The following is a 26,807-nucleotide window of genomic DNA, read 5'->3' as shown; positions in this document are numbered from 1 at the left end:
AGATCTCAAATATTAACTAGTTATTTAAGATGGTATAAGGGTCCAGCAAACCAAAAATGGTGAATTAGACCCAAGACCAGCTCTTCTTTAAAAAAGAATTGCCCATACTTCTTCAGTTTGGTCTCTAGGTCAATAATTTTTAGATTTGGGCCCTTGTTCAATACTTTCTTTAAGGTTGAGTCCCCAGTGTAAATTTGCGTAAACTTCTATAGACCTATTCAAACCGGGGCGACTCAACCGTAAAAAGTGCGATTTGTGCACAAACCTAACGAAACCTCAGCTGACCGGCACAAGGGATTTAAAGCCTAAAAAAAATTTATTGGATCATTTTTTATAATAGGAATTGGCTTAAAGAAGTTCTTTTATTTCCAACCAAAACTCAAGTAATATCTAACATATAACCTGGCCCATCTTATACTCTTCCAAGATAGGATCAAATCATATGTTGAAGTTTGCAATGTTGAGCTTCATTGTTTAAACCACTTTGCTTTCAAATGTATTCAATCTTACACACATATATATATATATATATATATATATATATATATATATATATATATATCTAATTTAGAAAATTTACAACATGTTGATGACTTCTTTCCTGACTATTATTATATTATGTAAAGCATATATAATATTATATCCTATACCTATATATTAAGGTAGCTCATAGCTTTAAATATAAACTAAAATTTATTTTTTGAGTTGTATCTACTCAACCGGAAAACGTATAGTCACCTGAATCATGTGTCAAATGCCAGGCTGCCAGCACAAACAACGAGCTTATGGCTTGTTTTCGATGTAAAATACACCAATGACAATTAATAATAAACAAAATGGAAAAAGAAATAAATGAAAAATGGAGACGAAAAAAAGTTAACACTTTAATCTTTCAATATCAAAATAATTTTTAGTTTTTGTAAATCAAATTTGATTACATTTTATGTCGTTAGCTAGGTCACGTACAAATTGATTAAAAATAGAATGGTCAATATATGGACAATCAAATATCTTACATGGACAGCTATTTTGGACCCTCAACTATGCTTCACTTAGTTGACTTATACTCAATAAGGGGACAAAATTACATGGACTAAAGTATTAAAACAATAATTAATACGGATCATAATTAAATAAAATAAAGGGTTATTTCCTTAATAGTCCCTAACTTTGTGACCAGCTTCCTGCCTATTCCCTAACTTTATCGAAAATTCCCAGAGGCTCCTTTTTTCAGTTACCGTTATAACACCGTTAACCAGTCATCTTTTCTCTCTCCTACATCTCTTCCTCTCTCTCTCTACCACCTCATCTTCTCGCCACCTCATCGTCTTCTTCGACGACCTTCAAACATAATTTTTTTCTCTCTCTTCTCTCTCTCTCTAAAAAATTTTTTTTTTTAAAAAAAAAACCTCACCTCAAAAAAATTTTTTTAGAGAGAGAGAGGAGAGAGAAAAAAATATATTTTTTAATGTTTGAAGGTCGCCGACCGGAAAATTGACCGGCCGACGACCTTCACTGGAGAAGACGATGAGGTGGCGAGAAGATGAGGTGGTAGAGAGAAAGGAAGAGATGTAGGAGAGAGTTGATGACTGGTTAACGGTTTCTAACGGTAACTGAAAAAAGGGGTCATCTGAGAATTTTTGATAAAATTAGGAGCTAGGCAGGAAGCTGGTCACAAAGTTAGGGGCTATTAGGAAAATAACCCCTGAAATTTTGTTATATAGATGATAGATCATATGGGTAAAAATGCTAAAAATATATGGACACATCTCCGGTGAGCTTATAGTGTACCCATGTGGCCGGTAATTATAAGGCCCAAAATGGGGAAGTTAAAGAGAATCAGGCCCAATACTAAATAATAATGAGGAAAAAATCCAGTAGGTAAAAATACAATTTTACCCTCCAAAATGAAATTTTCCGCCCAAATCAGCGTTCTGAACATTTCTGAACAATTCTTGGTTTGCTCTCGACAATTTTGTAAATTTCTGAACAAATCTTAGTTTGTCTCAACAATTTGTAAATTTTTGAACAAATTCGTTTTTGCTTAGACATTGTTTTGCCAAAATATTTCGCATTTTTTTCTTTTGCATTTTACATAGACAAACAAACACAAACATTTTGGCTACAACATTTTTCGATTTGTCTTGTGAAAAAATAAATGGTTTTCGCATTTTCTGTTTTGCTTTCGACATAAATATAAAGACTAAAGCATTTTTTATTTGTCCTTTACAAAAATTAAAATGTTATGCATATTATCCTTTGTATTTAACAAATCCGTTAACGAACAAATAATATTTTGACTAATACATTATATATGTTGTTAAGAACATAATTATATATGACGCCAACATTTTATAATAAGTCGGGACATTATTATAGATATTGTCAACATTTTATAACAACACAATGATATATGTTGTCAACATATAAGGGTAAAAATGGAATTATGAAAAAAATATGTTGTCTTGTTAACAACATAATTACATATATTGTGAACATTTTGAAAAATGTTAAAAAAATGGGTTTTTTTGACATTATTATTTTTGAGTGGGTTTTTTTCTTATTAGGGTCTAGATTTTTGGGTTTTTCACTCATAAGAAAAAAACCCACTCAAAAAATAAAGCAATTAGGTACTATTTTTTTTTTTTGTTGAAATAAGCAATTAGGTACTAGGTTCCATTCTCATGGAAAGTGTAAATACATAAAACATAGATTTTGGGGTAAATTTAAAAGTCTAGGCCTCTCTTAGTTTACCGTTCCAAAAAAGTAGCAATCTATTTTTGTTGGTTTATTATTATTTTTGTTAAGATTTTTCTTCTCAAGTAAAATTGACTAATGGGAGAGTTCGGCCAAAGGCCTAACACACAATGAATAAGTGACCCATTGACTTATTACATTCCAAGTCAAAAAGGCAGTGGGTGTGGGTGCAAGCCAAGCAACCATCATGAGTTTACTAAACCATTAAATCTCTTTCTCTGCATCTTTTATATATAAACCTAGCCTAACCAAGTTCAAGTTAATCTGATCACTAGACATTTTCCTTGAGAATCTCTTCATCTCTAGTGTTTTACTTTGGTCTAGCTAAGATAAAGTTGTTACTTGTCAGGTTCTTTCTTTGGACAAAGAATCATCCATAACATAACAATGACAATGATACAACGAAAAACATCGATGACGATGACTTTGGTTGGTAAAAACTCCGATGTTCTCCACGGCTCTAGTAACGTCGTCCGCCGGATTATGGTCTTCACTCTTTTATTCGCAATGATCGCACTGCCTACTCTCGTCCTCTACAACGCTGCTTTCCCACTACAACTTTTCGGCCGTTCTTCTAAAAGCATGATCGACACATCTCCGGTGAGCTTTTACTATTTTATCCATTTAATCAAGTTGGTGCACTATGAGATTAATTTGCAAGCAATATAAAAAAATGCTAAGTAATCTAACAAAGTTGATTGACTCATGAATCTATCTAACTAGTGGACTGAATTGGCGAATTTGTGATAAGAAAAATTCACAATTTTTTACTTATTTAGATTATTTTAATATTTCTCGTTGAATTTTTCGAACTTTTAATGTTTGTGTAGGATAGCGAAGAAGGAAAACTAGAGAGAGTGTTAAAATCGGCATCGACGAAAGATAAAACAGTAATATTAACAACACTAAACGAGGCATGGGCAACTCCAAATTCAATATTTGATTTATTTTTAGAAAGTTTTAAAATAGGAGATAAAACAGAGAAGTTATTGAAGAATTTAGTGGTAATAGCTTTGGATGATAAGGCATATAAACGTTGCTTGGAGGTACATTCTCATTGTTATGCACTTACTGCTGAAGGAGTTGATTTCTCAGTGGAGGCTTATTTTATGAGTCGTGATTATTTGAAAATGATGTGGAAAAGAATCGATTTTCTTCGAACTGTTCTTGAGTTGGGATATAACTTTCTTTTCACGGTAATTAAACTCTAATTCTTACTCTTAACTTTTATAGTATAACGAGGGTATAACCTGTGTTCGGCAGCACAGACAGTTCTATCAAATTTTATATAATTTTTGGTTTTTAATTTGTCGTTCAGGATGCAGATATAATGTGGTTTCGTGATCCATTTCAACGCTTCTTTGAAGACACAGATTTCCAGATTTCAAGTGATAATTATGCATTAAACAATTCTTACAGTTTAAACAATATGCCTAACGGAGGATTTGTTTATGTTAGATCAAATGAACGATCCATACAATTTTACAAGTTTTGGTATTCTTCAAGAGAAACGTATCGTAATAAACATGACCAGGCTGTGCTTATGCTAATTAAACATGATCCGTTCATTCAAAAAATTGGATTGAAAATTAGATTTTTAGACACACTCTACTTTGGTGGATTTTGTGAGCCAAGTAAAAACTTCAATGAAGTTTGTACTATGCATGCAAATTGTTGTTTTGGTTTAGATGCCAAGATTCATGATCTCAAGATTATGCTTGATGATTGGAGAGATTTCATGGCTTTGTCCCCATCTCTTAAGACCTCATGGAACTCAACTTGGAGAGTGCCCCAAAATTGCAGGTAATTCATAAATTCTTTTTTATATATAATTAGGCAAAATTAACAATCTATGTATGTATTTTGTATCTTAATATAATATTTGTCGTTCATTATATTTCATTGTTACTTGCAGTCTTGGAGCTTTTGATCATCATTACCGACCCAAGAAAATCCTAGAAGCAAAGGATTGATAATGTAAAAAATTTCATTTGTCAATTCGGTTATGTACGCAATAATCTTCATTTTTCTATGCATGACTTTATGTTATAGAATGGATCAACAAACAACAACTCAATTAATATGTAATAGGTTGTCCTTAAGTCAAATCTAATTGGCTGAAGTTTTTACGACTCGTAGAATATTTTGGATGCCTCAAAGTAAGTCAAGGCCTTCAATGATAAATACTAGTAGTTGAATTTATCTATGCCATAGCCCATAAGCCCATAACTGAATTACTTAAAAGTCATGATATTAAAGTGAATGTATTTTTGGAATACTTTTATTTAACTACCACCAAATGGTCACATAGATCCAATTTGAATTTTGTTTGAACAAATTTTTGAAAGAAAATCTCAATCTTATGTCCTCTTACTTTTAAAAGTTTTTTCATTGGAATGATCTTACTAGCGATCAATTTTTTTTCAATTTAAATAAATTGGAATAACTCATTTGTGAAGGAAAAATTAGAAGCTTGAAAAGAATAGTTTTATAAATGATTTTTGTTGAGATAAAAGTAATCCACTAGAAAAAAAAGAGATAAGAAAGAATGGGCCGTGGAGTTAGTAGTGGTGGAGGCGACGAAGCTCCAAAGGCATCCGCTCCGGATTCTCAGCCTGCGGATAATGAACCTCCAAAGAGGTCTTCTCCTACTCCGCAGCAAGTGGATGTCACTAAGCAGATTCCGGCGGGTATCCATGGAAACCCTGCAAAAAATTACCACAGGGCAGATGGTCAGAACACCGGCAACTTCCTCACTTATGTTTCTTATCTTGTTTAAGTTCTTCCTATTTTCGTTAGTATCTGTTTCGAACAGTTGTTAGACTTCAAATAAACATATATCTTTGCCTTAATGTGTCTACAATAATGGATTTCAGCAGAGAGAAAAATAAAACTATAAAGTTAGCAAACATAGTTCCTATTTTTCTCTCCTTGAATGAATATCGGAAATGAAACTTTTGGTACCAACAGTGGCAGGTTTACTCAGGGTAGTTGATTGGTCTTGATTTTGGTTCTCGTTTCACGTCAACATACTTCCCTTGCATTTTTTCATCTCGGAAATTACGTTATTTCTTCTAAACCGTTCTTTTGTTTGATTCCTCCTGATGGTACAGAATCGTCCTTCGACTAAAGTCCATGCTGCCCCTAGCGGTGGATTGTCTCTGGGCTACCCTTCGGTGATGCTGGTAAATAAAGCATCTTCCCTCAAGCACGGAGATTACTGATAGAGATTCTCCTTTAATATATAAAAAGGAACGATTTCCTTTCTTTTACGATTTCACAGACAAATACATAATGTCTGTTACATATAATATTGTAGTATATTTAAGCAGTCAGACACTTGCTGAATGGATCTGTTGTGTGGTGATCTCTTTTCAGTTGAATCAAGGAACTCCTATTCTCTGATGCCTTGTTCGTTCTTTTATTATTCATTTGAGCATTCAGAGAGCTTTCCGTGAGCGATTTCGTTCAATCATGTATATGAACTTGGATCTGACTGCTCTGATTTTTGAATGTTTATCTTTTTGTTCAACTCAATCTGATTTTAGGTTCATTTCAGTCGACAAAGTAGGTCTAGATGAAGATACCATTATATGGAATATTGGAATATCCTTAAATGACAAAAAGACTTGGGTTATCGACTTATGCTCGTCTTTTCTTCTCTAAATTTGACTTGTCTGTGTGGAAATGTCTAATTTGACTTATCTATCTGGAATCGACTGACTCAAATGAACCCAAGTATTCTGAATTGTCTAACTATATTGCTTCACCCAAATCGACTTAAAACACAATCAGGACAAGCCATCTCTCTGGACTGCTAACTGAATCAATTTTTTTAAGTCTTTGGTCTATAATTGAAGTGAACCATGCATCTTTCGGGAAGTTTTTGTAGGCATGCCCGAACTTGTTAAGGACAATGTGTTTTTCACCCTTTGAAGGTGTTTTTACCACCCACTTCTTTTTGTCTCCCTCTGACAAAAAGTCTCCTTCCGACCACGACCTAACCGTCGACTGGTTCACCAAACCTTCGAGTCTAGAAAATGAGACCTCCAATGAAGGGGAACCCAAAGAGATGAGGAGTAGGAGGAGGATAAGAAGAAATTTTAAAAATACTCTTGGGGATCTAGATTTGGTCCCGGACTGGTCCTCATTCCACAATCTTGCTTTGGGCTTTGGACGTGTCGATCTATATCTTTTATACCCGGGTGCGCCATGTTTGCAGTCAAGGGATATTAACCTTAGTCATTCTCCTTGGGGGTGCTAACAACAATTTTTGGGGGCTTTTGGCCGCTCCCTGATGATTTCTTTAAAAACCTACTCCCTCCGTCCCATTTTGTTTGACCTTTTGGGAGATCCAACTTATTAAGGATTGCCATTTATTGCTTCCTAACTAAAAGTATTTTCCTAAATTACCCATGTTTACTTTAGAGTATTACATTGAAAACTACATTGGAACTAGTGTAGAACCAATAGAATTTTTTTATTAGTATTAAAAGTAAGGGTAGCTTAGGAAACCTCACTAAAACTAGTAATAAATGAGTCTTATTTAAAGTAAGTGGACAAACATTTTGGGACTTCCTCAAAAGGAATAACACCCAAACAAAATGGGACGGAGGGAGTATTAACAATTAAAAAAGAAAACCTATACACAAACCAACATAAAAAGGAAAAAGAACACAAACCAACGAGTTACTTGTTTCTCAAGAAAAATCCACGCCAGAACTCGCCAGCGAGGGAGTCTTGATTTGCAGAGGCAGTTCGAGTTCGCGAAGCAAGCGAAATCGAAATCCGGTTGTCTGAAAGGAATGTTATTGAAATTATCAACTTCAAGAGACTTTTAGGGTTTGTCGATTTTTAATTCGGTTCGAATCTTCTCCTCTTAATACTAACAATTTTACTCGATTTTAATCTTTTAGGGTTTGTCGTTTTTTCCAATTATATTTGATCATATTTCTTGTTTTTCACGAGACTTCCTCCTCTTTCGATAGGATGATTTGACTGTTTTTTTATGTGGGTGAAATAGGGTTTATCACATCAAGAAACCTTCAAGAACTCAATATTAGCGATCAAACAGTTCCAGACAATGAATACGGCGTTACTGATTTCAATCTTTTAGGTTTGTCACCTTTTCTTAATTCGATTCAGATAATTTTTGTTTTTCAAAAGGTTTCTGTGCTTCTGCCTTCGATTTTGTAAGGGTGACCTAATCGTGTTATTTTGGTGTGGATGAAAAAGACTAAACACATCATAAACTCTTTCAAAATCCAAGCAATTGATTTCAATCTTCTAGGTTTTAATAATTGATTTCTTATTACTTGATCCACTCACTGTAACTTCTTGTTTTCCAAAGGCTTCATAGTTTTCTGTTTTCGTCGTTGATTTTGAGTACGATCACGTGAGATTTTGATTGAAAAAACTGTACCAGATATAATTGTGGGCTCTAAGGTACAAAAAATCTAAGTTGGTGCCAATGAAAGTGGGCAGTTCTATTTCCAAATCTAAGTTTTTTTTTATTTGAGAAATTTCCAAATCTGAGTTTTTTTTATTTGAGAAATTTCTCAATCTAAGTTGGTGCATATAAATGTGGGCAATTCTATTCATAAAATCGATGTCGGGGCATCTAAATGTGGGATATTCTATACAAAATATGTTGGTGCATATACATGTGGGCAATTCTATACAAAATATGTTGGTGCATATAAATGTGGGCAATTCTATACGCTCGATGTCGGTGTATCTAAATGTGGGCTATTCTATACACAAAAATGTCGGCAATTACATAAAATCTATGTTGGTGCATCTAATGTGGGCTATCCTATACACGAAATTTGTTGGTGCATATAAATGTGGGCAATTCTACACATAGGAAGATGTCGGTGCATCTAAATGTGGGTTCTATTCTCAAAATATGCTGGTTCATATAAATGTGGGCGATTCTTACGAATAAAATTGATGACGGTTCATCTAAATGTGGGCAGTGGGCTATTCTATACATAGAATCTATGTCGGTGCATCTAAATGTGGGTTATTCTATACACGGTGCATATAAATGTGGGCAATTTTATCCACGGAATCATGTCGGTGCATCTAAATGTGGGCTATTTTATACACAAATGTGTTTTTTTGCATATAAATGTGGGCAATTTTATATATAAATTCGATGACGGTGCATATAAATGTGGGTTATTCTGTACACAAAATGTGTTGTTGCATATAAATGTGGACAATTCTATACATAGAATCTATGCCGATGCATCTAAATGTGGGTTATTCTACACACAAAATTTATGTTGGTGCATATAAACGTGGGCAATTTTATTCATAGAATCGATGTCGATCCATCTAAATATGGGCTATTTTATACACAAAATATGTTGGCATATAAATGTGGGCAATTCTATTTTCTATGTCGGTGCATCTAAATGTGGGTTATTCTATACACCAAATTTATGTCGGTGCATATAAATGTGGGCTATTCTATACCCAAAATATGTTGGTGCATATAAATGTGGACAATGTTATACATAAAATCGATGTCGGAGCATCTAAATGTGGGTAATACTATACACAAAATTCATGTTGGTGCATATAAAAGTGGGCTATTTAATACACAAATTTGTCTATTGTTTGGATCTTGTTGCAGCAACTAATGCAAGAGTGCAAAATATGAATAGAGCTAGTGGAGTCGCTTTTGGTGGTTCATTTTCTAATCTTTGTTTGGGTTTCAACTCGGTCGATTTTGTAAGATTGCACCAATTGATAAGGAGAGGCTTAGCTAAAAGTTGCCCACTTGTTGATTCTACAGCTGAGAAAGCTAAATGGAGAGATTTCACAAATATTCCTGGAGGTCATAGCTGATCATTACAATATACTTCCTTTTGACATAGTGCCCAAATTGTATTGATCTTAATGACACCAATACTCCCTCCAAGTTCTGCAAGATATTACCAAAATATTGACGATTCCGTCCGTCAGTACTCTTTGATTTCACCCGAACATAACTTGCTGAGCAGTCTGTCAGACTCTCATCGACTGAACACCTACCATTGGAGTCGTTCGTACACTCTTCCTCCAATGCAACATATGGGAGGACAGCGGTGAAGGTTTTCCATTTTCATAACATTTGAAAGCGAAGAGTAATGAAGAAGCTTGTGTGCGACGAGGTAAAGGCTTCCATTTGTGTGATACAGTAACGTGTAAAAGCCAGTCAAATTTAAGTTATCTGATAGTGCAAAATTGTATACGCGGGTATATGTCGCTTGAGTTAGTGTGATGGTCATGTTTGAGCTCGTTGCAGCAACTACTACAAGATATCATTGGAGCCATTGGAGTGTCCATTGATGATTTATCAGTTCGGGCTGGAGTTCATTGGACACCAACTGACTCACATTAATTTTGTTTTTAGTGTTTCTGTTTGGTTGTTCGTTAATTGACTTGACGCAACAGTTGCTTTAGACACGAAAACTCATTCCATGACAAGTTGGCATCTCATGGTTACTGTTCTCTTTATGTGGTGTTATGGGTGAAACTATTCAACACAACCCTAAATGACACAAGAGCTACCGAAGTTTGGGAAACTTAATTGCACATCAATTGTATCTCAGTTTGGTTTCAACTATGTTGGCTTCTACCAGTAGCTTTAGACACGAAAACGCATTCTATGATAAGTTGACATCTCCGGGTTACTTCCTGTTCTCTTCATGTGGTGTTATGGATGAAACGATTCAACAAAACCCCTTATGACGCAAGAGCTGTACGGAGTTTGGAATACTTAATGGCGCATCAGTTGTATCTCAGTTCACGTTTCAACTCTGTTGGATCCTACCAGATACTTTGCTTACCTTAGTAGTTAGAAATTGCTTTCAGTAGTATCAAGTTCTTAACTTTCGTTACCTAATAATGGGACTACAACTATGAGCATCGATTTTTGAAAAGTTTTCGTCTTCTAATTGGTTATTAATACAAGATTTGTGCTTTTATGTGCTAAAAGTTCTGTGGGTTTGTTTATTTAATATTAACTTGAGTGGAATTCCACAATCTGATCACTAAATAATGTGGGCTTCTTGATAAGTTTAGGATTATTCAAATATCAGTTTGATCAACTCTTAATCATGGGCTAGTAAAAAGCTTCCATTTTTAAGTTGGTCATCTCAAATGCATGGGAATTTAGTTAAATGTATGGCCTTGTCATGTACTTGATGGAGTATGGTTGTTATTTTCATATGCAGTTATGCTTGACTTCTGATATCCTGATTCCTGATATTGGAAGGTCCGAATCACCACTTTCCTGTCAATTGTACCTATTTTGTGGACGTAGATGTAAAAGCCAATGCCCTTCCTGATATGCCACGAGTTATGGTTCACTATATTTTGCATTTCGACATAAATGATAAATGTACTCCTCTAGTTTTAGGTTCTTGTATTGTATTCTTGAATATATCATGTTCAATGGGTTCCCTTTTTCCCTTTTCTTTTGACGCAAACAAATCAGGGTGTGTGGCTTCGGAACTTTCTTCAATTCTTGATAATGGACTTATTGGTTTTCATTTTTACAGCTTTTAGGCAAGGATTGTTATGAACTGATATTGCATTAGACAACATGTTGGGATGCGAATGCTGTGAAAAGATCAATGAGTACTTGTCATTTGCAGGGGAAGAGCCACAAGGAATTGGTGTCACCCAATGGTTGTTAGTAACTCAACCTTCTTGTTTTTCCGTAAGATATGGCCATACAATTTCTTCTAATATGACATGTTGTCATTTTTAGTTACTAGTACATTCTTACACTTCAAATAGTTTCAACCTTATTGTTTCTGGTGACCTTCCTTAGAGTTCACAATAATAACGACTAAAGAAGGCAGAAGATTATTGTTCTCCAAATATCTTTCTATCGGTTCAGTTTTGAAAGATTCGGTGATTACCGTTATACTGCTTCTTGGAAAGCTGCTTGTTCTGCAACTAACTTGTAGTTTGATTGTCTACAAGCTTTTATATCCCCTTGTTTATTTTTTCTCTACTTTGCAAATGTAGCACTATATCATGAATGTATTCCCTATTTGTAGCAATCCTGACCAGTCACAAAAACTTGGAAACAGCGAGGATGCGTCTGTTTGATGTGTGGATTGATTTTGCGAACCTTAGATCTGAAAGCTATAGTGAGAACAGTCGCATTCCTACAATGGTAAGAACACAGGAAAATAACCATTTTGAATTTCTAGTTACCTGTTCGTGGCACGGTTATAAATTAGTATTTTTGCCGAATACTTAAGATTAGTTGTTGTAAGTTGTTGATCTCTAACATATTACATGGTTTCCATGTTTGGAACTTGTGGTTTAGTTGATATTAGTAATTGATGTTAGTGTTATTCTTTCCAGACAGTATATGAGCTTAATTGACACATGCCTATCTAATTACTTCAGGAGTTTGGCACTGCTAAAGAGGATGCATACCGAAGGGATTTAACGATTAACAGGTTGTTGCTCTATACTGATTCTGACCGTGAAATATGTCGATTACATAATTGATTTATCCTGCAGAAATCTGTAGAAACAGATAGTGCATGTTCCTTACTCATAAAAGAGAGGCATTATTATCCAGAATTTTATGACTACTTAATGCTCACTTGTGGATTTGTCATGATAGTAAATTAATAATACACATTTTTGTTTCTCGTATAGTTTGTTTTATAACATCAACGTTGATTCAGTTGAAGATTTCACTGGACGAGGTTAGAGTTGGTGAACTTTCTTATATGATGTATGCACTTAAATTTTATAAAATTGGTTTGTTAAGACATCGTCTTGTTCAGGTGCAATGGATCTAAGATCAGGAAAGATAGTGACTCCTTTACCTCCAAAGGAAACATTGTTGGATGGTCCTCTACGAGTGCTTCGAGCTATCCGTTTCGGTACTATATGCTCCTATTTTCGCTTTGTTGTTCATATATATATATATATATGAAAAATGCTGTGACATTCATATTTCTTTGAAAATAATACTTATCGATTTTATCTATATTTTATTAGCTTCTGGTTGATCATGAAATAAATTCACTAGAGATTATTGTCTGAAACTAGGTGTAAGTTGGGTGTCCATACAGAGCTGGGAAACAAATTTCGCAACTTGCAGTTTTTTTTAGTATGGACTACTATCTAGAATAGTCAGTACATGGCATTGATACATCATCAAGATGTGATAAGCACGATAACCGCCTAGTTAAACTAGGAATGAAAGAGGCTTGAAGCCCAACAACATACTAAAGAGGCATGAAGCCCGACAAACTTACTACATTATTGATAGAGATGAATGGCAGCAACTGTTTAAGGCATATGGGAGACGTCAAAAGAAGGATTGCCAGATCGAAATTCTGATTTATCGTGTCTTGCATGAATGGCCCACTTAGAACCTTGAATAATGCGGGCCTGATCCACATGTCTTTGTGGAGATTCTACTAGTTTCTAAGTATTAGGATGGTTAAGTGTCTTTAATGTCTTTTAGTGTCTCTTTAATGTCTTTAATGTCATCTAGTGTCTCTTTAATGTCTTTTATGTCCTAGGAGTTTAGAAGTTTAAAAGTCTATAAGTATGGGATATTAAGGGTCAGTTTTAGGCTATATATAAGGGTTGTATTCTGCTGTTTGAGGACAGACAGAGAGTATTCCAGCAGCTAGTTAAGCTTTATGTGTTTGTGTGATGCAAATACCCCAAAGGTGTGATGCCTAAGGGCTCTAGGAGTGATTCCTAGTTTGTACTGGTGTGATACTAGTGCGATATTTCTTATATCTATAATATAATCAAGTTATTTTCTTCCTTATTTCCAACTTCCCATTTCTGTCCTACATCAGTTTGGTATCAGAGCGAGGTTACATGATGGCAACTAGATCCGGACTTAGGAGAAGATTAACTGAGAATGAACGAGACGATATCATTTTTGAAATTACAGAACGACTCAAAGACGTGCAAACCAGACTAGCTAAGATGGAAACTCGAACACACCATCTTGCTAAACATCCTGAAACTCCAAAAGGAGATGAGCAAGCCGGAAATAATGAAGAGAAAGCTCTAGAAAATGAAACTTTATTTGATTATGGAATCTATGAGTGTAATGACCTAGAGGAGGAAGAAAATAGTTCCCATGTATCTGTTGTTGGACTCGTTACCACATCTCTAACAGCGGAAAACGAAGAAACTAAAGACATTGTTGATCATCAAAGTGTTTCTATCGAGGTGGATTCCCATCAAGGATATTGGATTAATTGGAAGGGGCACCCACTTACTGACTATACAAAGATTAGATATGATGAGTTCAAAGTACTTGACGAAGACCTTCATGCATTTAACTCGCCAGAGTTGAGCTTTCTCAAACCCGGGAGAATTGATAGAGATGATGAGTCCAAAGTACTTGACCAGGACCTTGATGAGAAATTTTATGCATTTAACTCTTCGGGGTCGAGTTTTCTCAAGCCCGGGAGAATTGATAGAGATGAATGGCAGCAACTGTTTAAGGCATATGAGAGACGTCAAAAGAAGGATTGCCAGACCCAAATTCTGATTTGGCGTGTCTTGCATGAATGGCCCACTTAGAACCTTGAATAATGCGGGCCTGATCCACATGTCTTTGTGGAGATTCTACTAGTTTCTAAGTATTAGGATGGTTAAGTGTCTTTAATGTCATTTAGTGTCTCTTTAATGTCTTATAGTGTCTCTTTAATGCCTTAAATGTCCTTTATAATGTTTTTTAGTGCTATAGGAGTTTAGAAGTTCAATAGTCTACAAGTAAAGATAGCAAAGGTGGGTTTTAGGCCTATATAAGGCATGTAATTCTGCTGTTTGGAGGACAGACAGAGAGTATTCCAGTAGCTAGTTAAGCTTTATGTGTTTGTGTGATGCAAATACCCCAAAGGTGTGATGCCTAAGGGCTCTAGGAGTGATTCCTAGTTTGTACTGGTGTGATACTAGTGCGTTATTTCTTATATCTATAATATAATCAAGTTAGTTTCTTCCTTAATTCCAGTTTCCCATTTCTGTCCTACATCAGTTTGGTATCAGAGCGAGGTTACATGATGGCAACTAGATCCGGACTTAGGAGAAGATTAACTGAGAATGAACGAGACGATATCATTTTTGAAATTACAGAACGACTCAAAGACGTGCAAACCAGACTAGCTAAGATGGAAACTCGAACACACCATCTTGCTAAACATCCTGAAACTGCAAAAGGAGATGAGCAAGCCGGAAATAATGAAGAGAAAACTCTAGAAAATGAAACTTTATTTGATTATGGAATCTATGAGGATAATGACCTAGAGGAGGAAGAAAATAGTTCCCATGTATCTGTTGTTGGACTCGTTACCACATCTCTAACAGTGGAAAATGAAGAAACTAAAGACATTGTTGATCATCAAAGTGTTTCTATCGAGGTGGATTCCCATCAAGGATATTGGATTAATTGGAAGGGGCACCCACTTACTGACTATACAAGGATTAGATATGATGAGTTCAAAGTACTTGACGAAGACCTTTATGCATTTAACTCGCCAGAGTCGAGCTTTCTCAAACCCGGGAGAATTGATAGAGATGATGAGTCCAAAGTACTTGACCAGGACCTTGATGAGAAATTTTATGCATTTAACTCGTCGGGGTCGAGTTTTCTCAAGCCCGGGAGAATTGATAGAGATGAATGGCAGCAACTGTTTAAGGCATATGGGAGACGTCAAAAGAAGGATTGCCAGATCGAAATTCTGATTTATCGTGTCTTGCATGAATGGCCCACTTAGAACCTTGAATAATGCGGGCCTGATCCACATGTCTTTGTGGAGATTCTACTAGTTTCTAAGTATTAGGATGGTTAAGTGTCTTTAATGTCTTTTAGTGTCTCTTTAATGTCTTTAATGTCATCTAGTGTCTCTTTAATGTCTTTTATGTCCTAGGAGTTTAGAAGTTTAAAAGTCTATAAGTATGGGATATTAAGGGTCAGTTTTAGGCTATATATAAGGGTTGTATTCTGCTGTTTGAGGACAGACAGAGAGTATTCCAGCAGCTAGTTAAGCTTTATGTGTTTGTGTGATGCAAATACCCCAAAGGTGTGATGCCTAAGGGCTCTAGGAGTGATTCCTAGTTTGTACTGGTGTGATACTAGTGCGATATTTCTTATATCTATAATATAATCAAGTTATTTTCTTCCTTATTTCCAACTTCCCATTTCTGTCCTACATCAATTATTTATACCTTTAATATCTCAAATTCAATAACCATGGATTCCACCTCCTTTGGAAATCGAACCCGGGACCTCCAGAATTTTGGAGTTATGTCAACACTTCCGACCACTTGGGTGACCAAGTGTTGAAACTTGAACGCAAATTGCAGTTGTAACAGCTATGCTTCATGGTATTTGCGAGGGTAAAATATTCATTCAAACTCTAAACAAATGTTTCTCTAAAGTGAATACTAAGATAGTTCATAATACTTTTGAGCTGTACTGATAATACATTTTAACGCCAATCTCGGCTAACTTGTACACCAGACTCATCACCTAAATCAAGATGACACATTCTGCCATCGATAATAGCTGTTGACATGTGACTGTTAGATTCTATTGACTTCACTATGTATCTTAATCTATTATTTTCAGTAGTAGATTCATTTTATTTATCATGATATGCACTTAGGCCTCCTTTGGTGATATTGATTTGTGGATTGTCTTCAGTCTTCATCCCAAGTCCGAGCCTGCATTATCAGAGGGATCCAACGGGTTTGCAACTACCTGGTGTTGCTATTTTGCTTTTCGGTATCTGAAATTTAGTTTGAAGTCACAGAATTCCTCATGAGTACGGTTGAGAATATTAGTAGAAAGTTATGGGTGATAGTTTGCACATATGGACTAACACATCCTGCAGCTGTTAACGTTAAAAATGTTGAACAGCTGAGTATTTACTTACTATGAAAGTCTCTTGTGTTTCACCACAGAGTGGATAAGAGATGTGGTATAGGTCATGTAACTTTCTGTCGGCTCATTCGGTTACCCTTGACGACTAATTTATCTTTACCTTTATTATATTCAGAGCAATTATGATCTACCAAGTTGCATTGTTTTTCATCTCAATTTATATCTACATATATGGGATGGTTGCTAAAGATTACTTAGAATCTCTGTAATTTTTGTGTGATTTGTAGAATGAGCAAACAAGGCGTTACTTGTACTTGAACCTGTTTCTTCCTCTTCGAAAATGAGTATATTTAGGCAACAAAGCGAAAAAGGTAAGATCTTAGTTTAGCTCTTCTTATTTCTTTGATATTAGTTTAGCTATTCTGATCTCTCATTGATGATTTACATGTGGTTTAAAGGTTGTCTATATGGGCCCCCTTTACATTTATTCCTTTGGTTATGTAGGATTGCTTTTACGAAAAATTGAAGGTTTTTGGCGTGTTGCTCTATTGATTTAACCAACGTTTCTCCAGACAAGCAGATTGAGTTAGACGAGCAGAGTTTGTTCAACAATGTCGAAAGGACCGTCATTGGACCAGGTACAATCACTATTTTTTTTTTGAAAATTTGAATTAATATTAAAACAAAGAGAGAACTATACAAGGGGGAGAGAGTGGATCATGGACAAACACACGGAATCCACGCCTCTCAGTTACCGACAACATCTACATAGGACACGAGTTTAAACTTATCAAGACAACTAATCCAATTATAGATCGTTCCTTTTACGTCGTCCACATCTAGATTTGAGTTTGCATTAGAGTCCTTAAATATCTTGTCGTTACGATTCTTCCAAAGGTTCCAAATGATAGCGACTGGAATTAAGTCCCATATATCCTTCTTAGATTTCGGCTTGCGAATCCCCTCCCATTGATCGAGCATGTCGTTGATAGAATTTGTTGTACACCATTGAGTCTTCAAAGACCCTATGAAGTAAGACCATAGATTATCAGCAACTCCACAATGGAGAAACAAGTGGTTTATGGACTCCTCTTCTGATTTGCACAACACACACCAGTTAACTAGTTGAAAGCCCCTTCTCTTCAAAAGATCCACCGAAGGAATTCTGCCTATGAAAGTGGCCCACAACAAGAATCCGACTCTTGGAGGGATGATCTTACGGTTGATAACTTTGGTTAGGTTCGGATGTATTATTTGATCCTCTGGTTCCAGTAACAATTAACACTCCTTTACTGACATCTTCTTACTATCCACCGATCTCCACACCCTCTTATCCGGCGAAACACGGATCTGAAACCCTTGAATCACCTCTAGAAGTTCGAAGTATTGCCGAATCTCCCAATCATTTAGGGTCCTTCTAGTGATGATTTCCCACGCATTGAACTCCTTATTGAACATGAGATTAACTGTTGCCTCTTTATCCACTGAGCAAAGCTTGAAAAATCGGAAATCGGGACTAGTCGGTCGACCCGGGCCTAGCTACTAGTCGGGACTACAACGGGACCAGTCGGATTTAATCGGTTAATATAAAATAATATATACTATAATATATCATATGTAAATTATGTATATATTATAAATTATATAATAGAGATTATACATAATATATGGAGTATATATATAATATATCATATATAAATTATATATATACATAATATAAATTATATAATAGATAGATTACTTCCATAATAAAACTAACTAAAATTTGTGCTAAAACTCATCCTCATTTTCCTCCTAGATTCATTACTAAGTTCAGAAAAAATTGCTTTCAAAATTGACAACCAACAATAAAATAAAATTGGCAAGAAATTTAACTAATACTGACTTCAATATTTGTTTCCAAATTCGAAATCTTTCAATGTTAAAGATAGAATTTTTTTTTTAAAAATTTTAAATTCAAAAGGGTATATGGTAATTACAATTTCCAATTTAGTGCACTCTCGTCAAGATTTTCTACCAAAGTTGGTCAAGTTTCTTTCCAAATTCTTATTTATTTTAGGTTTAAATATGATAATGGTAGCCTTATTTTTCCAAGAAAATTATCTTTCCAAATTCTTATTTATATTAGGCTTAAAGAGAGGGTTCTAGAGAATAAAAAATATAAAGAAAAAACAGAAGACAACTTTCTGCAGCTGTAGAGAGAGAAAGAAGACAAAAAAAGAGAGAGGGAGAGAGAGAAAAAAGAGATCGAGGAGTAGAAATAGAAAGAGAGATCGAGGGAGAGAAGAGCAGATTGAAGACTTCTTCATGTTTCTCTCTCTAAAATAATGAGGTAGATTGAAGATCATACTAACCCTTGAGAAACCCTAAACAAAATAAGGGTCGTTTTTTTTTTTCTGCCCAGCCGAGTTATTCGGCGCCTAGCCGTTTCGGCCCTAGTCGGCTCCAGGCGCTGACTAACTCGGTCTTGGAAATCGACTAGGGCTTCATGCCCTAGTTGATCTGCTACCTTCCGACTACCGTGTGATCGGCGCCTAGCCGCCGCCTAGGCGCCGATTATTAAAGCATTTCCAATTTGGGAGGAGAATAGCAAACTGATGGACAGATCCCCCCTTTTGCAATCTCAGTGGCTATGCTTTAAAAATCGGCGGCTAGGCGCCGATCACACGGTAGTCGGAAGGTAGCTGATCGACTAGGGCATGAAGCCCTAGTCGATTTCCAAGACCGAGTTAGTCAGCGCCTGGAGTCGACTAGGGCCGAAACGGCTAGTCGGCTAGGCGTCGAATAACTCGGCTGGGCAGAAAAAAAAAAACGACCCTTATTTTGTTTAGGGTTTCTCAAGGGTTAGTATGATCTTCAATCTACCTCATTATTATAGAGAGAGAAACATGAAGAAGTCTTCAATCTGCTCTTCTCTCCCTCGATCTCTCTTTCTATTTCTCATCCTCGATCTCTTTTTTCTCTCTCTCCCTCTTTCTTTTTTTGTCTTCTTTCTCTCTCTACAGCTGAAGAAAGTTGTCTTCTGTTTTTTCTTTATATTTTTTATTCTCTAGAACCCTCTCTTTAAGCCTAATATAAATAAGAATTTGGAAAGATAATTTTCTTGGAAAAATAAGGCTACCATTATCATATTTAAACCTAAAATAAATAAGAATTTGGAAAGAAACTTGACCAACTTTGGTAGAAAATCTTGACGAGAGTGCACTAAATTAGAAATTGTAATTACCATATACCCTTTTGAATTTAAAATTTTAAAAAAAAAATTCTATCTTTAACATTGAAAGATTTCGAATTTGGAAACAAATATTGAAGTCAATATTAGTTAAATTTCTTGCCAATTTTATTTTATTGTTGGTTGTCAATTTTGAAAGCAATTTTTTCTGAACTTAGTAATGAATCTAGGAGGAAAATGAGGATGAGTTTTAGCACAAATTTTAGTTAGTTTTATTATGGAAGTAATCTATCTATTATATAATTTATATTATGTATATATATAATTTATATATGATATATTATATATATACTCCATATATTATGTATAATCTCTATTATATAATTTATAATATATACATAATTTACATATGATATATTATAGTATATATTATTATTTTATATTAACCGATTAAATCCGACTGGTCCCGTTGTAGTCCCGACTAGTAGCTAGGCCCGGGTCGACCGACTATTCCCGATTTCCGATTTTTCAAGCTTTGCTTAGTGGCTTCATAAATGAAGGATTTCTTCGTGTTTACCTTGATGCCCGACGTTAGCTCGTACCAAATGAGGATATCCCTCAATTTCGTGATGTTGGTCAAGTCCTCATCAAGGAAAAATAGTGTGTCATCCGCAAACTGAAGGTGGTTGATTCGCCTGCCCGAAGAACCCACTTGGAACCCCTTAATCCAGTCTTTATCCTCTGCTTGCTGCATACACTGACTTAACACCTTCCCCACCAGAAGGAAAAGGAGGGGAGAGATGGGATCGCCTTGTCTGATTCCTCTCGGGCTCTGGGAGACTTCGGAAGGTCTTCCATTGACTATCACTGAGAAAGTAGCCGAGGAGATGCACGAATAAATCCAGGTTCTCCACTTGTACCCGAACCCCATACGGTCCATCATGTGATAGACAAAATCCCAGTTGATACGATCATAAGCTTTCTCTAAGTCTGCTTTAATGATGGGACCCTTCTTGCCTTGTCTTCTCCTAGAGTCGATTAGCTCATTAGCTATCATTACATCTAGGATTTGCGTACCACCCACAAAGGCCCCTTGGAAAGGAGAGATCAGCTTCTCCATAACTTTAGCAATTCTAGATGCAAGGATCTTATAAATGATTTTGAAAGTCCCACCTACCAAGCTTATGGGCCGAAAATATGAAGAAGAGCTGCTTTTCTTCTTAGGAATCAACACAATCCGAGAAAGGACCCTTGAAAAGGAGAGATCAGACTTTAGAAGGTATAATCACTATAATATCTGTTTGGTCTTTGTGATTCAAAAGTCTATGTGGACAACCCACCCAGATTCGGCAGTTCTAATCCGGATTCGGCGATTCTAACTTCTTTTCCTCAGCCTTCAAATATCAACTATCCTTGTACATGTGTCATAAAAGCCATATGATGTGAAAATATATTACGTGCAGGGCTTGAAAATGTGTGGGAAATGAAACCGTTGGTTAATGCGAAAGAAATCAATAATGTTTTGCAGCTAGATTGGCAGCTTGCTCATCCCTCTGGCACTTCAGAGGAATGCCTTGATTGGATGAGAGAGTATCATTTGAAACGTACCAAGATGGTTCAACTCTTGAACTTGATTTATCTCCGCTGATGCTGTTTACATCAAAAAGCCAACATGCCCGAACTACCTCCTTTCTACTTCGACAAAGTCGTGCTAATGGGAAAAAGGTGATTTCACAATGCAGCAGCTCTTGGCGGTGATTTCTTCTGTGGAGCTAACTTATTTGGTCTTCTAGCACTAACGACATCCATTTTAGGTTGCAGGTAATATACATATATATATATATATATATATATATATATATATCTTTTCAAGGTTTGTAGAGAAACCGTTACAATGCTGAAGACAAAGAACCATGGCTTAAGACGCAGAACAGTCTTGGTCATAGAAATAGTTGCCATGGAGAGGGAATTGATTTTCGTAGTGGTAACTTGATAATATCTTAATTTATTACGTAGTTCGGATATTTCTAGTCCGAGCAGAAAATGATAGTTACTTAAGCCTTCCACTTAGTAGGGCAAGGTTCATACACTTACAGTATGAAATATCTTTAATATAGAAATCATATAACAATATAAACAAAACTATAGAGAGAAACCAACAGAACTTCATACATAGATGACTTATCCAAATTCCATGAACTTTCAAACCCTCTTTCCAATCCTCACAGGGGATCTGGTAAAACATAGTATCCGACCGCCTCTTTTACTGTCAGCCGGAACAGGTGGGTACAACCTCATGCTCTCATAGAGCGAGGTGTGGATGTATATCATGTCCTCACATCGTTGTAGCCGTCTTGTTCTTCTGATATATGTTCTATCTCCTTTATTGTCTCTTCTTCTGCTTTCGGGTGGCAAGAAATTTACCAGAAAAACCATGTCAAAGCTGCTGAAGTTGTGTCCTGACCTACTAATATAAAACTAATAACAATATCTATCACAAAATCATCATTCAACTCATTTTTATTCAAGAACCTTGACAGAAGATCATTAAGCTTCTAATGCAGATTTCTCTTCCAATTCTTGTTTCTTTTGTCTTACAATAGTTCTTGCAAATTGACCATCATTACCGACCCAAGAAAATCACAGAAGCAAAGGATTGATAATGTAAAAAAATTCATTTGTCAATTCTGTTATGTTCGCAATAATCTTCAATTTTCTATGTACGACGTTTTGTTATAGAATTGATCAACAAACAACTACTCAATTACTATGTAGTAGGTTGTCCTTAAGTCAAATTTGATTGACTAAAGTCTTTATAGCTCAAAAAAATATTTTGGATGCCTCAAAGTCGCAGCATTCAATGATGATTACTGAACCTCTGCCATAAATGAATTACTAGGTCTGCCTTCTGTGTAATTGGCAAGTGAACTTACTTGCTATTCCTTTAATATCAAAGGTATGTTTTACACACTTTCATAATGATAATTTTATTGTTACTTCTTAAAATATATCTTCTGTCGACCACGCCACCACCACAAAACCAACACGACCTCTACGACAACCCCTATACTACCTTCACTACACTTCCGTTGACACATGTCATGGTCCCGACTCCACCACCCTAACCACCACCTCGACCATGCACTAACAAACGTCCACTACCACAACACGAACAATTGAAAATAAACTTTTTTCTACTATGGAGTAAGGACTATATTCTAGTTTCTTGAGATGTAAAAACACTTGTAAAAACACTTTTCACCTAGCGTGGCCAAACAAGCTATTGAAACACAATAATATTGTTTGTAAAAATCTCTTGAAGTAATATATATATGGGTAAACAAATGGAGGCTTTTTATTTTTTTTTTATGAATACCACGTCCATTTGGATCACATATTTTATATCCCTTAGGATGACGTTTAAGAGTTGTTATATGACCTTTAGGTGCTCAAGATGTTTTAAATCAGGTTGTTAAATTGCTTATCCAACTCATGAATCTTGAGGTACCTTGTATTATTTCTTCAGTATGTATCATTGCCTTATAATGACTTTTGTAGTTTATGTAAAAGAAATTCTTATCCTAAAACATTTTAGTATGTTAAATTATTTGATATTTAGGAGCCCATTGCTCTTTGAGAAAATTTTTGTAATTTGAGGGATCCGGTGCAACGGCGGCACCCCCTCAAACGTGCCCCTGGGCCTAGTAGCATTTCCCCTTATTTATATAACTAAATAATTCGAGAAACGAACTCAATAAACATGCAAGTTCTTTTGTAACATAAGAGAGAAGCATTTACTTGCATTCAAATCCGAAACCTCCTTCCATCTCTTTCAGAATCAAATAAACCAATTTGGAAACAGATTTTTTTTTTTTTTGAATAAACCTTTCATTCATCAAAGAACAATGTCCACAATTAGTAACATTACATGAAGGATTACATAATAATTGAACTTGAAAGGGGCAAAAACACATGTTGCCGATATTTTGGACTTATGTTGAATGCGCTAAATCAAAACGCGTCAGTGGTGCTTGCTCTTCTGGTGAATTGAATGGTAATTGAAGGCCTAGATTCTCAACGCTTGGTTTCATTCCGTTATCTCCGAGGGATGTTGTATATGCCGTCCGAGGAAGAAAATACCAAATCTTTGGAATCAGACTTCAAAATATCTTTTGAATTCCTTGATCCTATTTTAAATCTAACCCCAAACTCCACAGAATTTTGGAGTTCAATAGAAAAGAAAAGAGATTCTAAGAATTACAAGATAGCAACAATAAAGTAACAAAACTCTAAAGGTTACGAATCAAGGACCCTAAAGGTCACAAATTAAGGATCATATAAGATCAACAATAATAAAATTATACTAAATAAGTAGTAATATGACGATACTAGAATGAATGCCATCCAACATAGAGATTATGATGTCGATTATCTTCTAGTGATTTTATACTTGAAACACAGATCTTCGTTATTTTTTATACACAATATGTGCCTCTTTTGATAGATCTATTTTCTCTCTCTAGGAGTACAATCTCAATTTTCAATTAGAGAGATTTACCACAATCTTCTAAAGTTCATCTTCATCTTCGTTCAACACTGATGCAAAAATCGATTCTCTTTTAATGGATCTAACTTTTGATGGAGAGTTGTCGATTTGGAACTTATTTCTGTCGAATCATGAAGTTTAAAGTGAATATTAACTGAGAAGATGTATAGAAATGGAAGACCAGGGATAGATTCTGGAGTCGGTTTGAGGAATTGTAGGGAAAAAATCAAAGATTCAAACGAAAAACAGCCAATAACTGCTCCGGGAGAGGAATTAGGAGGTTGCGCCACCAACCCCTAAAATCCCTCGGCTGGAAACAGATTTTATCTCTTCCTCCCCTCTAATATGTTTTGATTGATCTAGAGAAGAAGACCAAAAATAAGATTAAAATCAAATAGTTATGTTGGGTGGCACCGAAAGTACCTCCAAAAAGCTTTCCGATCAACAAAGACATATATATAGGCGCCGTGTTCTGACGTTCTTTGTGTTATTCGCCGTTATAGTATTGCATTTTCTGGTCTTATACAACACGAAATATTCTTCTGTATTTCTCTCTTCTCTTTCTTCACCAGTAAGTCCTATGTTTCTTCTCTGTGATCTTTTCGATTTCTGTCTGTTCCGATGGGATCAGGATAGGCTACAGGGCTTATAGTTGCCCCAGTTATTGTTAAAAGGCGCCTCTTTCACGCACTCAACTCACACAAATTGGGAGCGGAAGACGCCTTTAACACCAGAGTGAAGTGCCCATAGAACTTTCATAGTGTAAGTTTTGTTTTAGAGAAAGACTCAAGGCCCAAATCTCTACTTCATTCGGGCATATCCTGGGAAAGTTTAAGTGCACCCACCATTTTTGTTATATATACGTCTAAGATATTTTTTGTTCAAAGTCGAAGGATATTGGTCGGGCAGAACATCACAGTTATTACCAAATATTCGTCGGGACACATTTTATAAAAAAATACCCACTTTAGAGACCCCAAACACCTGGGCCGACTATGGGAATATACCAAACAAAGAAAAACATACTGTATATTAATTCGATTTTATTACTAAACTATAATACCCCTATTGTAGGAAAATGAAGTTAAATTGAAGAGGGTTTTGAAGGAGGCAGCCATGAAAGATAATACTGTTATATTAACAACATTAAATGAAGCATGGGCAGCCCCTAATTCAATATTTGATGTGTTTCTTGAAAGCTTTCGAATTGGAAATGACACTGAGAAGTTGCTAAAGCATTTAGTGATAATAGCAGTGGATCCAAAAGCATATAATCGTTGCTCAGAAATTCATCCTCATTGCTTTCGACTTACCACAGAAGGTGTCAATTTTACTGCCGAGGCATCTTTTATGTCCGACCGTTACTTCAAGATGATGTGGACAAGAACCGAATTTCTTCGAAGTGTTCTTCATATGGGATTTAGCTTTGTTTTTACGGTAATTTTATTTTATATTCTCACATAAAATTAAAGATTTTCAGCTCAAGCTAAAATATTATTTGTTCTCGTTTTTGTTTTAATGTATAGGATGCCGATATAATGTGGCTTCGAGATCCATTCAAAAGATTTCTTGAGGAGGCAGATTTTCAAATTGCTTGTGATGCTTACTACGGCAAATCTGATGATATAAACAACAAGCCAAATGCAGGGTTCTTTTATGCTAAATCCAACAACAGAACTAAAGAATTCTACAATTATTGGTGTTCCTCGAAAGAACTCTTCCCTAGTTTGAATGAGCAAGATGTACTTGATATTATAAGACACGGCAGAATCTTCAAAACAATTGGTGTGAAAATGAGATATCTCGATACTGCTTACTTTGGCGGATTATGCAGCCTCCCAGTACCTAAGTTGACAGAAGTATATACCATGCACGTAAATTGTTGTTTCGGTCTAGATAATAAGCTTCATGATCTTAAGGTTTTGCTCCAAGATTGGCGAAAATATTTGTCATTAAAACCGTCTTTTAAGGGACCATCGACATCGAGCATACCACAAAAGTGCAAGCAAGACGATATTAAGTGGAAACTGAATTGAATATGCTCGATTTATTTTATTCTATGTAATTTATATATTTCTTTTGTGTCATGTTCTTTTATGTTTACAATGTTTTTTTTTTAATTTTTAACAAGTAAAAGTTCAATTTTGTTCATTGGTATTTTTCTTCTTTCTTATATTATTAATTTATAAGCTTATGAGCTTCAATTCCTTGCAGAGTTTTCGACTTCAAAGGAAGAAACTTGAGGGTATAGTTCTGTTTCTTCTACTACAATATCTGTTAAGGTAAAACTCACTCTCCCGGAAAAATTAGGGTGGACTAGATTCAACAAACAAATGGTATTAGTGGTGCCTACAAATATGTACAGATTTGGAGTCTATAATTTGGCCCGGCCCATTAAATCAGCTTTGCCCCTCCTCCTCTTCCCATTTGTAAGTCACTTCATTTCT

The 26,807-nt window shown here is 35.5% G+C and overlaps 3 protein-coding genes across 28 annotated transcripts; all 3 read left to right on the top strand.

The window, feature by feature from the left end:
* The first annotated feature begins 3,017 nt into the window (after positions 1-3,017).
* LOC147564075 (uncharacterized protein At4g15970-like) lies at positions 3,018-4,886 on the top strand. The gene is made up of 4 exons (XM_086643052.1): positions 3,018-3,357; positions 3,588-3,953; positions 4,076-4,560; positions 4,673-4,886. The coding sequence occupies exons 1-4, from the start codon at positions 3,145-3,147 to the stop codon at positions 4,728-4,730; spliced, it is 1,122 nt and encodes a 373-aa protein (XP_086499178.1). The 5' UTR covers positions 3,018-3,144; the 3' UTR covers positions 4,731-4,886.
* Positions 4,887-7,415: 2,529 nt separating this feature from the next.
* On the top strand, positions 7,416-21,836 carry LOC147564074 (CCA tRNA nucleotidyltransferase, mitochondrial-like). 26 transcript variants are annotated; one of them, XM_086643086.1, is made up of 11 exons: positions 7,422-7,619; positions 7,781-7,873; positions 11,313-11,445; positions 11,820-11,938; positions 12,178-12,230; positions 12,436-12,485; positions 12,567-12,665; positions 16,463-16,507; positions 16,930-17,013; positions 17,147-17,280; positions 21,278-21,836. In XM_086643086.1, the coding sequence occupies exons 3-9, from the start codon at positions 11,388-11,390 to the stop codon at positions 16,932-16,934; spliced, it is 429 nt and encodes a 142-aa protein (XP_086499212.1). In that variant the 5' UTR covers positions 7,422-7,619; positions 7,781-7,873; positions 11,313-11,387; the 3' UTR covers positions 16,935-17,013; positions 17,147-17,280; positions 21,278-21,836. The 26 variants fall into 26 exon arrangements, with proteins under 26 accessions (XP_086499232.1, XP_086499222.1, XP_086499227.1 ...); XM_086643076.1 differs by having other exon boundaries at positions 9,563-11,445; XM_086643063.1 differs by having other exon boundaries at positions 9,401-11,445.
* On the top strand, positions 21,709-26,396 carry LOC147564073 (uncharacterized protein At4g15970-like). The gene is made up of 4 exons (XM_086664649.1): positions 21,709-21,798; positions 22,714-22,770; positions 25,435-25,797; positions 25,887-26,396. Exons 1-4 carry the CDS (start codon positions 21,709-21,711, stop codon positions 26,394-26,396), a joined length of 1,020 nt encoding a protein of 339 aa, XP_086520775.1.
* The last annotated feature ends 411 nt before the right edge of the window (positions 26,397-26,807 follow it).

This window comes from Eschscholzia californica, unplaced genomic scaffold, assembly GCF_041429995.1.
Source record: "Eschscholzia californica isolate CP2 unplaced genomic scaffold, dmEscCali1.0.p SCAF_1, whole genome shotgun sequence".
Taxonomy (NCBI): Eukaryota; Viridiplantae; Streptophyta; class Magnoliopsida; order Ranunculales; family Papaveraceae; genus Eschscholzia; species Eschscholzia californica.
This window is presented reverse-complemented; position numbering and strand designations above follow the sequence as displayed.